Genomic DNA, 17,402 nt, shown 5'->3' with positions numbered 1-17,402 from the left:
CAGAGGCAGACAGAGACATGAACGGACGCTGGCAGAGACAATGAACGGACAAGGAGTGCAGGGAATTCACAGACTAAATATACAGACTAATGACCATACAAGGAACAGGTGAGGAGAGAGGAGGGAGGAGCCCAGGTGAGGTGACGAGAGGGAGGAGCACGAGGGCAAAACACTGACAGACAGAGGGAGACAGACTGCAACTAGGAAAATACACAGGAGAACTTAAAGGACACATGACACAAGAGGACATGGAAAATCAAAACATTGAGACACAAGACACACAGCAACATGAATACAGAGACATAAATCCAGAGTCATGACAGTATTTCCCACTTTCTGATGATCATCTTACATTTTTCTCTGAAATGTATATATTTTTAAAAGATGTGAGCTTTGACATACACATACTGTAGAAGCCAGGGATAACATCTTGTACTTGTTTCTGTTCTCTTACAGGTGAAAGGTGTGCCACTGTTTCCATGCATGGACTGCAGCTGTGCATTCAAGAAGCTTGGCAGTCTGAATGCCCACATCAGCAAGATGCACATCTCTGTGATTGAAGTGCCCTCCGGCACTCAGGTAAGACAACAGGACACAGAAAACATGACGCAAAACGTTGTTATGCCTCATCTGCCCAGCATCTTCTTTGAGTCTTTCTGTCTGTGGATTGAAAGAAAGACTCAACATGTCTTACTTGGTTGACTTTTAATTTTCCCCTGTCTGATGAAGCTTTCTTTTTCCTGTGTTAAGTGACAAGCCACTATCTCTCATGCAAAAAGGGAGACAAAAACAATACTATTCACGTGCTTAATCTTAGAAGCAGGGACAGATGCATCATACCATGGGTATTCTTTAGGCCAGTTGCAAATACACAGGAGGCATCTAGTTTCATCTCATTATATTTCATTCAAATTAAAAATAATCACTGAATTCTTTACTCTTAATATATTTCATCCATTGTGACAGATCCTCTGTCTCCCAGTATTTATTTACATTCACTGCTACTTTTTCAGATGTTTACCAGCATTCACATGGAGAAGTTGTTAATTGCTAATCAATTTCTACCCTGCCCTAAATCAAACAATTTTGACCCGGCAGACAGTCTACAATGCAGCATGAAGCCTTTTAATCTTCTCAGTGATGGCCTCTATTGTTTACAACAATGATAACAATCTGACAACATTATTTGGTAATCAGTAGGTGATTAATTAGTAATTATTCATTACAGTGTAGTCATGTTAAAATGCTACATGCCTCGTATCCACAGACGAAATCTACGTGCGGATTTAACCATAGCTACTGTGTGTATTGATTTAATTCTCATTGTTGGCATGATGCATGATACATCAACGTTACTTACTGCCCAGTGCTCTGCTAAGTCAATGTCCCAGAGAGCCCCTAATAAAAACAAGTTCATTCTCAAATTACTGCCTGTCTCCCCGGTACATTGCCCCTCTTCTTCTCCCTCAGGAGACGGAGACGACAGGTCAGGCCCCTGGAGGGTCGGAGGGCGGCGAGGGAGTCACAGACGTCATCCAGCAACTTTTAGAACTGTCTGAACAGGTCAGTGGGGAGACACCTCAGCCCCAGCCACCAGAGCCAGCGATCACCATGGAAACTGCAATCAACCAGGACATCCTGCAGGTGAGCGAAGGATATTCCCCCACTAAATGAATTAGATGATGGATAAAACACAGTGGTATCCACAGTCCCACAGACTGATAGGGATTCACAGTCTTTAAACCTTACTTGACACAGAAATGGATAAAAAGAAAGATATTTTAGCTTAAACTTAGTCAAAAGTCTCTGAAATCATTTTTGTTTTAACCTGAATGATTTGCTTTCCTTTGCTGATTTAGTGGCAGGATTTTTCACAGTGGTGGAAACATGACCCAAACAGAATGATAATGATTTTGGAACCAGGAAGCTTTATAGATAAATACTGCTGGAGAGTTGAATAGAGCATCTGCTCTCCAGCGCAAAACAATGTGATTAATACTGAGCTTTGGACCACAGCTTCCTTTTATTTTTTTGGACAACTTTTATCAACATTTGCCACATTTTCACAAGCCATACTTCAAATTGTTGAATCTATGATAATAACAAGCCCTTAGTGATTAGGCTAATTGTTATTTAATAACTGAGAAAACATAATTTACATGAAGGCTTTTTAAGCTGTGGCGTTTACTCCTCTCTTTCTGTAGCAAGCCCTGGAGAACAGCGGGCTGAGTGTGGTCCAGCCACAGGGTGACGCCACGTCCAGAGAGACACAGAACCAGACCACTGAGGGCGCTGCTGTAGAGAGCAAGAAAGTACAAGGTCCTGACAAACCAGTCAGGGAGAAGAAAAGGAGCATTTTCAAGAAACCTATACAAATGCCAGGTAGGAGTAATATCACAGAATGTAAACTATGATGCAGAAAGGATTATGCAGTTAATCACAAAGAAAACTTCAGATAATAACTTAATTAGTTCAATTGTTCACTAAGTAAATGTAATGTACATAATATCAGCAACTTTAAAAATACATTCTTGTCTTATATGTGTCCATAATATATCTATCCGTTCAGTTGCTGCTGTTCAAAGTAAATAAGGATATCTGTCATTTTAAAACCTACAATAAATTATTTGCAACGGTAGATTAATTTTGTGAAAACACCCTTTAGTCACAGCACGAAGCCATCAGCTGATAGAAACACCACAGCTGCGTCACTCTGCCTTCCTTTCCAGGCTCCATCAGGGAGGAGAACGGCGTCCGCTGGCATGGCTGCCCATACTGCTCCAAGGAGTTCAAGAAACCCAGCGACCTCGTCCGCCACATCCGCATCCACACTCACGAGAAGCCTTTCAAGTGCAAACAGTGCTTCAGAGCTTTTGCTGTCAAGAGCACCCTCACAGCACACATGAAAACGCACACGGGTATCAAGGCCTTTGAGTGTCAGTGCTGTTTGAAGTGCTTCTCCACTTCTGGCAGCATGAAAGTACACATGCGTCTGCATACAGGTGAGAAGCAGGACCATTTCATGAAACGGTTACATTTAAAACCAAAGTAAAATCAACATTTAAACGCACTTATTTCACTTTATTGGCTTATTTCTCATGTCGCATCATGCACATGTTGAACAGGATTCTGTATGCCAACATAATCAGTATTTGCATAAGTTTCAGGTGACGTATATGAACTGCCAACCTAATGTTTTCAGTTTTTACTGGCAGCCTCTACCATTTAGTATTCAGCTATATGTTATTATAAATTATACGACGGATTACTAGAGCTGGACCTGTGTAAATATGCTGCTACAGATAGGGCCCTGATTGGTATTCATGTGTTTGCAATCATTTTGTTTATGCTCTTAGAGTGATTTCCTTAAAGAAATCCTCTCCTGGACATGAAATGTCAGCATTTGTGTAAATAAAAAAAAACTGTGTAACAATTTGATTAATATGTGCATCTGTGCAATGTGCATTAGTGTTGTCTCTCTAATTGCTATGTAATGGCACTGTTTATGTTAGGTGTGTACTTTAGCTCTGGTTATGTGTTAGCTCTGAGATGAGTCTTTTTGATGAATATTCTCTCGGCTGCTATGTGCTCATACACTTTCTTATCTTTGTCACTTTTCCTTGTGCTGTTATTTAGATTTTATAGAAAAAATATATATTGTCCCCTGCTACTTGAAAGGCTTTGTAACCTTTTGTAGAAAAAATTAAATAAAATGATATGAGCTTGCTTTTTGGTTTATGTGTGAGTTTCATATTTTTTTTTATTTAGATAGGCTAAGGGGCAGTCGATTCTGATTTATTTTTTGTATGTTTTTTAGCTTTTGTTTTGCTTCCTTTTACTTTGTTCATTTGTCAGATTCAGTCTAATTCTCTAAATACTAATTCTCCAAAAGTGCAATTTTTTCCCCACTTTACCCAGGTGCCCGTCCTTTCCCCTGCCCTCACTGTGACAAGATCTTTCGCACATCAGGCCACAGGAAAACACACATTGCTTCTCACTTCAAAAGCTTACAGCAGAAGAAGCACAAGTTCCCTCGAAAAACTAACAAGGCCAAAGTGTCCAAGAGTAACCTACCTCTGCCTGACATCCCCCTGCAGGAACCCATCCTCATCACGGACTTTGGTAAGAGCATGTGTTCACAGGCACATATGGGCAATGCTGCATCTGTGTTCACAATTGTATTGTTGGAATGTATCCTTAAGTTGCTTTCTTGTTGACGTTTCTTCGTGTGAGTGTGTTTTTTTTGCACAAATTGAAATGTCTTTTCACATGAAAGTTCACCTGTCGCTTGTTCACATGTTGCTCAACAGGTCTCATACCATCCCAGAACCCTCGCTTGGCTTTCCAACAGTACCTGGAGGTGGTGGGCAATGACCGGCCATACAAGTGCCAGTTCTGTAGCAAGGCCTACAAGAAATCGAGCCATCTGAAACAGCATGTCAGGTAACGCTATATCACCTGTATAACTATTTAAATATTTTTTGATAATCTGCTGATAATTCATACATTGCTGTAGGCATTCACACTATTGTTCTTCTCCTTTATTATTCTGCCTTCGGCGCGTTTTTCATTTGGCTTCTCCTCCTATGAATTTTGAGCTACAGAAACTGTTCAGATATCAAAATATAGAGCATTTTAAGGAAATTATGGCCTCTTCTTTCTTTTTTATATGTTAAACCTTTTGAAGTATTCAGCTTTACTCTACATCTCCACCAATGAATGTGGTTCTGTCCGTTACACATTAGAAGGGATAGTTTTATGTCCAGTCTCTGTTGATATTCACCAACTTCTGTAAAAGTGAAAGAGGTTGCCCCAACACCCTGCTTTTCAAAACCACCCGAGTACTGTCTGCAGTGGTAAAACAAAACAGATCCTGCTGCACTAACTTCGTATGTGTTCCAAGGGAACTTGACTGAAAATACTTTGATGGAAGTGTCCCCGATGCCAATGATTTATATTTCTTTCCCAGAGAATGAACCATACCGCTTCACTGACTATTCACTTATCATTACAGTGTCCCTTTCCGGTGGTATCTAACAGAGAATGGATTCCCCTGTACCACTGGGAGATTAATGAAGTGTTCAAGAGAGCAGAGCAGCAGATCTCCCGACTCTCTAAATGGTTCTTCGAATCTTTCAAATAATTTCAGGGAACTACAGAGAATAGTGTTCAGCTTAGTATGTTTACTTTAGCTTAAGAATTGAGCTCGTCAACAGACGGTCAAAACTCAAAGGGAGAACAGGAGAAGACATATTTTCAAAGCTGATCAATTTGGTGTGTTAGAGTACCACGGGAGGTGAGGTTTTGAAATTGATGAAAGCCAAGAGAGGGTGTGAAAAAAAGAGATGAGTAGTAAACAGGTAGATAGAAGGCAGGAACACCTCCAATTTCCCATCAAACGAAAAATCGTCAAATCAACCTAATAATAAACCTATCCCCATTATTGCCCCATTAACTTTGTTTTAATACCATAAAGTGCCAGTAGTTTGCCTGCATTCAAAAATGCATAAAGAGTCAAACAGAATTAAGAATAATCAGTAGCTTAACACTAAATCGTTTTGATCTGTGTTTGATGTTAACCTGTCTAGCCTTCGAATTGTGACAGACTCTTGTCTTCATTTCAGTATTGCGAGTTAAATCTAAATACGGGTGCTGTCATCCTTGCAGTGACTAGAGACAGTCCCATCCCTCTATTTGTCTTCTTTGGTGGCAGGATCAAACAGGACCAGTAACTGTGACTTCTGACAGCTCCCTTTTAATTCAATGATGAACCTTGGACAGCAACAAACATAAAAAAAAACTCGGAAGGATGTTTCCATTATAAATATGACCACATCACTTCAATTAGAGCTGTCAGCCTCGACTCATATTGGAATCATTTTTGAGACTACAGTTTTATGCCAAAACAACTCAGTTGTGCCATCATTTCATCACCCCAGGTCTCACACAGGAGAAAGGCCCTTCAAGTGTGTGCAGTGCAGCAGAGGTTTTGCCTCCTCAGGAGTCCTCAAGGCTCACATTAGGACCCACTCCGGCCTGAAGGCTTACAAGTGCCTGATGTGCGACACCACGTTCACTACCAGCGGTAGCCTGCGACGCCACATGACAACCCACAGCGACCTCCGACCTTACATGTGCCCCTACTGCCAGAAAACCTTCAAGTCATCACCAAACTGCAGGAAGCACATGAAGACACACAGGTTTGGGCTTTTGTCGTGGTTATTGTATCACACAAGTGGTTTTAAATCTGAAAAACACATAGTTTTAAATCTAAAAACACAAATGTGCTTCAATCATTATTTTAAGGTTGTGCATTTGTTGTTCTGCCATACCAGGTATGAACTGGCACAGCAGCTGCAGCCCCAGTCAACAGACGACCCCTTAGGTGGAGGCACAGTGGCCCACGACATGCAGGTGGAAATAGAGGGAGATTCCCTCCAGCAACCGCCTGCTTCCTCGGCAGACCAGCAAAGCATGCTGGGACTGGGCCAGTCAGAGGTGGTGAATGGAAGTCAGCAAGTGACATTGGACGCACCCCTGACTGACCAACCTCTTGTCCAAGGAGAAGGTAAGCAGGGACAGTGGTGTTGCCAGTGGTTGCACATCATTGATGGGTTAGCAGAAGGACCACAGGGTACAGACTTAAGGATCCTTGATGACAGCATGACTGCATGACATGGCTTAAATGTTTGTTGGAAGGACAATCAAATGTCTGCAGAGAGACACAACGTAACCACAAAGACATGCATGGCATAACAAGTCTTGCTGTAATTTGTTGTAAAAATGACATTATTCTTGAAATCACTTAGTTGTCACTTGAAATTTTAATAAATGGTTCACATTTAAACCTCAGAACACATATTTTTATCCAAGATTTTAGAAAAAACATGATAATGATCCAGTTAAGGCCAATAATGTGCTGTTTTTCAGTTTACTTTTTGTAGCTATTTTATATGGACTCTCCTGAAACACCAAACTGCCTCAGTCTCAAAATGCATGTCCCGAGGTCAAATCCAGCCCCCTTGACCTCAACTATGTATATTTGATAACATTTTAATAGTGTATAGACTGACATTTATGCTGCATGCAAAGGACTTTCATTGTTAACATTTAAAGATGGATATGAGTTCATATTGTTTTTGTCTTGTTCCCCAAAGCAACCCCTGCAGCAGTGAGCTAGACACAGTATAACCCCAATTTGTTTCTCTTTTATTTTTGCATTAATTATCATTATTATGAACCAATTGTCAGTTGTCACAGTTCGCATGACTCGCAATAATGAACCATGTGTAGCTGATGTAATTATTTAGACCTATTATTTCCACACGTGAGATGCTATTTGTGTTGATTGGTGACCTGAAGATTCACAGTGTGTGAACAACAAACATGAAGACAAAAATAATAACAAGACTTTGTCAGTCTTTGTCTTTGTGAGTATCAGACTAACCTTACTGTGCATCTTTTTCTCTATGGGGACAGACTCATATGTGACTACCCAACATGCCTTGCCTCAGAATATGGGGCAGTTTGAGACACCAGCACTCCCTCAGCCTGCCTTCGACCAGCAGGCTCTAACGCAAGGTACAAACACACAACAAACACCAACAGTTTTATCACCATTATAAGTAAGTTAACAATGGAATTTCTCCCTTTAGACTGTCATAAAAATAAATTGATTGAACAAAAACATTAATGGTAGAATAAACTTTCTTTCAGCTTCAGCAGTCTGTCGACTAAGAAAGAAGTTGTTGGTTGTTAGAAAAAGCCAGACTCTACAAGTCCCACCACAAACTGAACAGTTAATTTGTCCATATTACACGTACCATCTGTGAACGTGTCTTACAATCTCTCTCCATTCTCAACCTCTCCATTGTATAAATCTTAATCAAGTGTAGTTCTGTCAAGCATATGGTTGAGTCCCACCAAGTTGCCACGATGCCAACTGACAATTGTTGGCAGCCTTGATGCTGTGGAAGCAGAATATTGGACTTTGGGCAGCGGCTGCAGGGCAGCAAACATCTGTCAGGCAGATCTACCTGTTCTGTTCCATCAGAAGACACTGTAACCTCTCTATCTGTCAAGAACAGACCTGGAATTTCATCATTTTAGGGCAGTATGGCCTGGAGTGTCATTAAATTTTCAAGCGCACAAAAGGTTCATGTGCCTGGGCATGGGGACACAGTATTCCCCTCCAATAAATAATGTAGTTGTGATTGACATAGGTCATGACATTGATTTCTGGGGTTTTATGTCGGAAACTCTGTTGTTTTGTTATTTGTCTCTCAAAACAGCCCTCTCATTAATCTCAGATTGTCATTTGGTAAATTGCCACAGCTCAAAGTACACAGGTGATTGCACTGTGCCTCATTTGAGGTTCACATACAGTAGTGGGTGTGCAGCAAAGGACAGGCACGTAAAATGCCACATGGATAAATAATGAGCATCGCAGATTGCTAAAAATCACAAGAAGGAGCTTTGAACTTTTGGGCTTTCTCCTTTTGCTTTATTCAGCAGTTAATTGTCTTTTGTCCAATTTGAAAAACCTTTGAAGAACCAAGTTGGAAATCTATGGTTATTGGTTGAATACACATTTCTGAATTTAAACTGCATGGAAAACAGCCTTTCAGTTTAATGTAGACTGAATAGTAGAACAGAATTTCAAAGAACAGTTGTATTATTTTCAACCCATAAATTAGATTACTTTTTTGACCGCTCATTTTTTCATTCTCTATAAGTCAAAGGCAGCTGAAGTCAATAGTACAGTATAACACTTACACACATGCCAACATATGTTCCAAGAGTACATTAGTGAAGCTCAGAGCCCACCTGCTCACTAAATAAATAAAAACACAAGAAACAACATCTTTATATAGTTAAAAAAAAAAAAAAAGCAATTGATAAAAAAAGCAGACCATAAGTGATAGACCAATAAAAAGGCAGTAAATATTAAACAAAACCTTTAATATTGACTAAGGTCATTATAAAACTTTACATTTTTTTCCCTTGAAAACTCAATCTGCGCCTCAGGAAACAGGCAGGTATCACACTGGCCACAAAACTCCATAGCAAACATTGAGGGTTTTTACTGACTTGAAGACTTGACTTCCTGAGAATAACCAATGATATTGTTCCTTTTTAAATGCAGTTTTAACATTTTCTGACAGATCAATTTCATAGGCCAAGCTTGCTCTCCTCATCATTTTGCACACTGTTACAATACACAACCAAAAAAAACAACAGTAATTATCTTTTGTTCATACACACTCCATCTGATAACTAGTCACTGTTTAATGTAGCATCAGTGCTACATACTATCATCAGCAAATGACAAATAAATACATTGATAGCAGTTAACAGAGTTAAATGCTCATCACTTTCTTTCAATGCATTTATTAATTACATATGAGCACTTTGAGCAAAATTCCTTGTCTAGTGTTTTTGAGGGGTTTTGGATGGAGTACGCACAGATGGCTTACAATAACAAACTCAGGGCGATACATCATCTATCACATTTCTGCTGCAGGCTGTAATCCCTGAGCCTGTATTTGGTTTTAAAGAATTTCGTGTCAGGTTTCAGCAATATTAGTGATTGATTTGTTTTGCTCAAAGTTCAATCATTGAAAATCTATAAATGGCATCCACCCTTGGTCTGTTACTTTGCAATGTCGTGCAGAATTTGGAAAAAGACAACACACATCGAGATTTCATGAAATTGTGTTACATAGATTTAATTTACATTTGTGCTGACTTGAGATCCACACTTGTTATTAAATGCTGTTGCATCAGGCAATCTTCAGGTTTACTTTTGGTAAGCACTTTTACTCCAAACTCTTCTATTTCTTACAAAACTGCACTTGCACTATAGTATCTCTATGGTGTATGTATAATTACAAAGTTCATTAGTCATAAACTATTGAGTGATTATTCAATAGAAAATCAAACAGCCAATGTATTGTGTTAATTCCTTGAAGAGCCAATATTGCAGTTAGCCGATGATAGTTCCTTTAAATGGGATTATTAACTTTAGAGACTGATTTCTCTCCTTTGACTCCCCTCAGGTTTCACCATCACTGACTCGAGCTACAATCAGCCCCAGTTCTCCACTGTCCAGCAGCTTCAGGATTCCAGCACCCTGGAGTCTCAGGCCCTGTCTTCCAGCTATCATCCGCCAAATCTGCTCCATGTTTCTAGTGCTGAAGTGGTGAGTTACTGGCCTCAAGGAGTGTCTTTATCCACTAGCTACATTCATCCGGCCTTTAAATCTCAGATTTAGATAGCACATTTGAAAAAAACATTGTCCAGACTTGTGGTTCGTAATGATTTTTAAGATTTTTTAAGGCTTTAAGGCTTTATCAACTTCTCATTTAATTAACTTAAGTGAATTAGAACATTTCCCAAGACATATCTGAATTAGACCAAAGGCACTTGATACTTATAATGTATTTGTACGTGTACAGTATGTATTACAGTTTTTCTCGATTGTTAACACACATTTTCTGAAAGCATGCCTCATGCTCTCAGAATTCTACACAAAAATCAATAAACACACACACAATGGGCGAAACCCCTCAATTCTCCTGCAAAATGAAACTTTACATTCAAAACAATGTTTTCAAATGACACACACAAACCATCATATGAATAGACATTTATAAGAACCAGTTGAACACTGATGTGCTCAATGTAAAACACTATAATGAATGGAAAACACTTCTTCTCCATTCATCATAATGACTTAGGCCTTTTTTATATAGCACCAACTGCTATATACGCCTTTGTGGATTTCGGTCGTACACTTTCCATCTCCAGGCAGAAAAAATTGAGGAATGGAGAATATAGAGGGAGATAAACAACTATAAAGCGTTGGTGGACAGTGAACCAGTTATGAACCAGAGCAGCCCAGTGGAAACTTACGTTGTCCCAAATGACGACATACCTAAGCTGCTCTGGTGGAATGAGTGTGTTGTGTAGGGTGTCCAGGTGTTTGCCCATGTGATGAGTCAGTACGCATAGTAGGGCAAATAACTTTAGAATTATGAATGACAGTGTGTTCCTTGTGAAAACAAGAGATTTTCTTTATGAAAATTGTGCCAAATGCAGAGAATTGTGTGTAGTGTTTTGAAAAAAGTGTGTTTTCGAACTGCAATTTGAGTGTAAAGCAGGAATTGTGCTTGTAGTTTAGCAGAATTGGTTCAGGGGGTTGGTGCATGAGTTACATGTTGTGGTCATTGTGTCTCAAGTACCAATTTTTGTATGTAAACAATTGAGAAAAACTGTAAAGTGAGTGTGTTTTTTTGTCTTTTTTTATCCAGACAAATGGACTTCTTCAGCAGAGCAGTCAGGGTGAGCTTCAGCTGACCACTGAAACACAGGACTACCAGGATGACAGCGAGGACAACAGCAAGAGAGCCTACAGGTTTTAATCTGACTTACTTATTTCAACGTGCTCCCACCTCTTCTGATTTTAAATTCCAACCCTTTATCACAGCACCAGTAGTGGTAATTCCAGCTTCAAGTCTTCATCTGCTCTTATTGCTCACCTGTATTTCTCTAAGGTCATTTCTGCTGTCTATGTAATCTATGTTTAGAATAGATCATTTATTCATGTATTTTTGTTTACCCTTTATTTTGACAGGTAATCTTATTAAAATACAAGCTTTCATTTTCATAGAGACCTGGTGAAGATGGGAAATGTGTTACAGACTAACAGCACAGCCAATGGAGAGACAAAATAGAACACAAATCGTGAAAGTGACAAGTGCAAAAGTTCAAAGTAATGGTCAGATTTTAAATTTCATTTGCAAAAGCAAACCCCCACAGACACTCTCTCCAGATTTCATAAAACCAGTTTGAAATCCCAGAGGGGATTCATGCTGGACAGCTTCAGTTCCTGCTGTAGCTGTTCCATGTTGAGTGGGCAGAGAAGGAGGAGGCCAAGATGGTAGTGGTCCAGCATTCGGCTGTGCCATTTAAGGCCCTTCAGTGACTTTTTCATAACTGCTCCTGTTGCCTTGGCTGAGCAATTCGTACTGAAAAGTGAATCTTTGCCTATTCTGCTTCTGTTTGCACTCTGCTCGATGTCCCTCTCAGTTCTCGCCAATCATCATGCTGCTAATACCACATGTCACAGCAAGAATTGTATTAAACAATGAAAAGTAAATGCCAGAGAGTACAATGTTTATCCCATCCATCACAAAAATCTTTTTGTTTGCGCTCTCTGAGTACTTTTGAGAGAAGTTTGGCAAACTCTCGGTAACTCGGGAGTGACTCTTATCCATTCATTTTGGCATTTACACCTGATTGCACTGCAGCACTCAGGCCCTGAGCTGCGGTCGGTAAAGCCCCCATTTTCTGTCCGACAGGCTCTCCAAGTCTGGGCATTATCTTCTACTGGTCCCCTTTTTGCCTTTTCCCTTGGTTCAACATTTTCTGGTCAAAATCTATCTATCTATCTATCTATCTATCTATCTATCTATCTATCCATCCATCCATCCATCCATCATCCATCCATCCATCCATCCATCCATCCATCCATCCATCCATCCATCCATCCATCCATCCATCCATCCATCCATCCATCCATCCATCCATCCATCCATCCATCCAGTCTCTTACTTGGTTGTTGATCAACATGAATTAGAGTGGCATTGCACATCTGAACAGGACCAAATACTGAGACTTGGACCAGTATGCATAAGTACTTAACAAGGTTTACTTTATACTGTGTTTTTTTCTATTAGTTGACCCATAGAAACTCTGTTCTCAAAGGTTCACCAGGGGACAGAGTCATTTTCTTGTTTGTCAGGCTTTTACTTTTTCCCCATTGCAGTGTTTGTATTGTGTTTTTGTGCTTTATGATCTCCAAATAAATGTTTTCCAGGGCACAAAGCAGATAAACATTGAACACTGATAAAATACATTGTTTACTGCATTTACAATGGCAGCCTTTAATAACTTTATCTTTTATCAGCATCTTTAATCCCAAAAACGTATTTTTATATTTTTATATGAATTATTTATGAATTCTTTATACATGAATGTGTCCCGGGGACATGGCTCAAATACCATTTGATTTCCTTTTTGCATCATTGAATTCGACATCGATATGTCTGACCTACCAAACACTTTTTAACACATAGCAAACTTTACTGAAAGGTTGAAACAGTGTGGACAGAGAGGGAAAGCATTCATGTTTTTATGAGTTTATTTTAATTCATTCGGGGGATTTGATGAGAATTAACTAAATAAACCACCACCACATCAGCCTTGTGTTCTACTGCTTTGACAAGAGGCAACCTTGGAGAGGAACATCGAGAAACTATTCTAACATGTGGTATTTTCTTCCCTGACATTGGGTTGATATTTATTCAGGTCTAGTCAAGTCGGATGGTCGAAACTGATGTTTTTTTTAGCCAGCAGAAACGTTTTCAATGAAGCTTTACTGTGAACAGGAATGAAAAACCTGCACCTATAAGCCACAATATTACTTAAAGGATAAGTGAATAACATCTCCTTACAATCACATGTTTTGCTGGGGAACTTTGGGTCCTGGCATTTATATGGATCCAACTTGACGCCAACCACCCACCAGACCATGTTAATTCCCTCCTGGAAACAGGGCAGTAACCCCCCCAACTCTTTAGAAGTGTTGCTCCTGGCTTTCCTTGCCTACTCTGCATTCAAACAGAACCAGTCCTCGGGCAACTTTTGCTTGGAATTGGCATCCATAGTGAACATTTTTTGTTTATTCTTTGATGAATAAGTCACAACAAGCTACACTAGCTCTGCGCTTTTAGTTGGTTCTTGGTCACAATAACCCTGTCCCCCGCACCTGACATGAACAGTTCTTTGTTCTAGACTAGCAACGTCCTGGGGCTGCCCTGGAACTAGTCCTCTGGCAGGGAGCCAGTTCTTTTGCTGTCAAAATGCAAAGAACTGAATCCAGAGTAGGCACTGGTTCTTAACCAGCACATGAATCGCCTCAGTCACTCCATGGACCAGACTTTTTTTCGGCATGTCTCAAGATAATCAATCAGATTGGGATCAGGGGAATACTCTGTTGATGCCTTGTTCGAGTGGCTCCACATGGATACAGGGTCTGAATTTTTTTTTGTGGAAAACATTGCATTTAACAGAATGATCAATTGTGTTCACTTCACCTGTCAGTGGTTTCAGTGTTGTAGCTGATTGGTGTATACACACAGACAAGTTCAGATTAGAATGTATTACTCACTAAGGGGAGACTGAGTCCGGGACACGACAACTGAAGCTTCAACCGAACATATGATAATGTAGTCAATGGTTTACTTTTAAATCCATATTAATTATGTTTTCTACTCAATCGAAAAGTTGCATTTATATTCCCTTACTTCCTGTGCACAGCTTAATTAATAGTATTACAAACATGTCAGTGTGACAAATAACAAACAGAAACTTCATTTCATCTACCAGCTGCTTTGGGGACTGTGGACACTTGGCTGTCAGCAAATGGCTTATCATCTTTGCTGAGTGGTGCTCTAAAAGTGACATTAACTCACATCACATTTGCTCAAATAGTATAAAGGAAACATACTCATAGAGCGAGAAAGTTCAGATTAAAAATGATCTGCAAAGAAGGCGGAAAGCGTGCGCAGAACGTTGCCTCATTCCATTTGACAATGTATTCAACCTTTCATCTCCATTAGATGTAAATCATGCCCATCATCAGACTAATGTGTAAAGTGACTATGCATACTAGTTACCTGTTCAGGTCAAATTTGCCATCTTGGGAGTGGTACAGTAAACGACAACAACAACAACAACGGGCTCTTTCTTTTTCCTTGACAGGTGCAGTTGGTGTAATAAGGGCTTCAAAAAGTCAAGCCACCTGAAGCAGCACGTGCGCTCCCACACTGGGGAGAAACCATTCAGATGTCATCTCTGCGGACGAGCGTTTGTATCAGCCGGAGTGCTGAAGTCCCACCTCAACACGCATACAGGTGAGCTCGCTTTGTACCGGGTGCTGAGAACTCTCCAAATATTGTCCTCATTTGATTCGATTTGAGGGATGAAGCCTTTAACGCTTGCAAAAATTATTTTATATGTAACATTTAAATTGGAATCAGTGTAGTCAGTAAAGCATGACAAAAACTATGACCTCATCTCCTGAAGCAGGTCAGGCATTTCATTCACACAAATTACAAAGTTTTACATGAAACTTGGAGGCACCACTACACCATCACTGTGCAATTCAAGATACATCAAAATGTAGAAATAAGAAAAATACCCATGGTTATATAATATACATACCCATAATGAAAACAAAATTCAAGTTAAGGGTTAAAGTGTAAAAATATCTTAAAAACCTGTTACAAGAAGTCTTTGTTTTTAAGGGATTTAATGAGGACAGGATTGAAAAAAATGTAATTAAAGTTAAACATTAAATATGGACTTTTAGCACTTAGGAAATATGGTAAATGAGAAAAAATACAGAAAGTCAAACAAATACAAACTAGTTTTATATTTTGGGGTTTGGAAGTTGTTAAGTTAACTTTTTTCATTAAAGAGTTTAAAATGTAATCTCTCATCTCTCATCTCTCATCGACAGGAGTGAAACCCTTCAAGTGCAGTGTTTGCGACGCCTCATTTACCACCAACGGCAGCTTGAACCGCCACATGATAATTCACATCAAGTCTTTCAAGTGCTCCATGTGTGACGAGAGCTTCAGGACCAGCCTGCTGTGTAAAAAGCATATGAAGAAGGAGCATGCCGTGGAGCAGCATAGTAAGGATGCAGAGATGCCTGTGGGATGTTTCATTACATGTAAAAGAAAATGAAATGAATGAGGGGAGAGGGTAAAGGTTAATGTACATGCCAAAAATTTCTTTTTGTGTTTTTTGAAAAAATGAACAGAAGGCTTGAAGTTATTTCTGCACTGAAAATCTGATGTAACTTCCCAGCAGAATTCCTGCTGCTGGCGTAAGATTCAAGTTGAAAGTGTTTCATTTCAAACACATCTTCGCCTTAGCTTGAGCTGCCTAGCATGAGGTGCACAGTGGTAACAAGCCCCATGTCTTACAGTTATAGGTCTGGATAGTCAAGACATCGAGGAAGAGGAGGAGGATGAGGATGAAGACGGGGAGCAAAAGAATTCAAAGAGGAGGGGCTTGGAAATCATCACTTTCACTGAGGAGCAGGCGGCCGAGCTGGCGAAGGATCCCGGCGAGGAGGCCTCTGTGTCGGAGCGGATCCTCGCCCAGTCGGCGGCTGAGAGGGATCGAATCAGCGAGATCAAAGACAAGGCCGTGGAACTGGAAACAGAACCCAAGTTTGCCAACTGCTGCAGTTTCTGCCCCAAGAGCTTCAAGAAGCCCAGTGACCTTGTCAGGTAAATATCATATGTATAGTCTGTTAGGTGCAACATGTCTGCAACAAGTTCAGATACAATGAAAACACTCCATGTATCAAACACATTGCTTTACGATTGCTTTAAGAAAAATTCCAGTATTTTGCAACTTATTGCAATAATTGTGGACATTCAGTGTATGTGGGGCTCATGTTAACTTATAATAACAACACCTTCTGATCAGTATTAACGATTATAACTGTAACTTGAGCAGTTAATCCCACAAATACGTGAAAACTAATCTAATGAGCACTGTTGTGTAAAAAGCAGTTGATAAAAATGTCTCATTGCAAAACATCTAATGTGGGTAATGGTATGCAACAAGCAAAAGCACAACACGCTGTTGTCACAATCGTGCCGTTAAACTGCTCCACCTAGGGCAAGCACACCCAGGTGTGCAGAAACTACAACGATTTGCCAGCTTTCCTATTTGGAGATAAAAAAGTGCAAAGCTCACAATTATCTTTTTAGAACATTTTGAAAATGACTGAAAGAATGGGAAAACACTTTGCTTTGGGATACGGATTGTTTATGTGGTAGAAATAAATACACTCTTCAGCAGCTGGTCTATGTTATTGGACCTGTTCCAACCACTTCTATGAACTGAGCTTTGATTTGTTTTTCTCTCCTAAGCAATTCATTGTCACAACATTGAGCCACATGTATTATTTAAATGCTCGTATTTAAAGTCAAAGTGCACGTTCTTGGAAAGCTCGCATAACAGCAACGGGAGCTAAAGGCGTGAGATGGAAGAGTGCTCATGGGTAGTAACAAGTAAACACTGGCAAGGCCGAATGTTGCGTTTCCATTATTTACTCGCTCTCTTTGTTCCAACCATGAATCCCACATTTGTCTTTGTGCTCTGTGTCCATCTGCTTCAATGTCAGGCACATTCGGATCCATACAGGAGAGAGGCCTTACAAGTGTGATGAATGCGGGAAGAGCTTCACAGTGAAATCTACCCTGGACTGTCATGTGAAGACACATACAGGTTGGAGTTTTATTGCAAGAAATTGT

At 39.9% G+C, this 17,402-nt stretch overlaps 1 protein-coding gene across 2 annotated transcripts in view; it reads left to right on the top strand.

The window, feature by feature from the left end:
• znf236 (zinc finger protein 236) overlaps positions 1-17,402 on the top strand; it is a 56,565-nt gene that overhangs the window by 17,948 nt on the left and 21,215 nt on the right. For both annotated transcript variants that reach the window (XM_030393125.1, XM_030393126.1), the window contains exons 7-21: positions 457-579; positions 1,471-1,644; positions 2,205-2,382; positions 2,730-3,002; positions 3,919-4,122; positions 4,311-4,443; positions 5,940-6,200; positions 6,336-6,568; positions 7,480-7,581; positions 10,059-10,201; positions 11,313-11,416; positions 14,827-14,978; positions 15,587-15,763; positions 16,061-16,367; positions 17,273-17,376. In XM_030393125.1, coding sequence (XP_030248985.1) covers positions 457-579; positions 1,471-1,644; positions 2,205-2,382; positions 2,730-3,002; positions 3,919-4,122; positions 4,311-4,443; positions 5,940-6,200; positions 6,336-6,568; positions 7,480-7,581; positions 10,059-10,201; positions 11,313-11,416; positions 14,827-14,978; positions 15,587-15,763; positions 16,061-16,367; positions 17,273-17,376 — 2,668 coding nt within the window. The remainder of the gene's footprint in view (positions 1-456; positions 580-1,470; positions 1,645-2,204; positions 2,383-2,729; positions 3,003-3,918; positions 4,123-4,310; positions 4,444-5,939; positions 6,201-6,335; positions 6,569-7,479; positions 7,582-10,058; positions 10,202-11,312; positions 11,417-14,826; positions 14,979-15,586; positions 15,764-16,060; positions 16,368-17,272; positions 17,377-17,402) is intronic.

The sequence above is a fragment of the Sparus aurata genome, chromosome 17 (assembly GCF_900880675.1).
Source record: "Sparus aurata chromosome 17, fSpaAur1.1, whole genome shotgun sequence".
In the NCBI taxonomy this organism is placed as follows: Eukaryota; Metazoa; Chordata; class Actinopteri; order Spariformes; family Sparidae; genus Sparus; species Sparus aurata.
The sequence above is the reverse complement of the archived record's forward strand: the minus strand, read 5'-3'. Positions and strand labels throughout refer to the sequence as shown.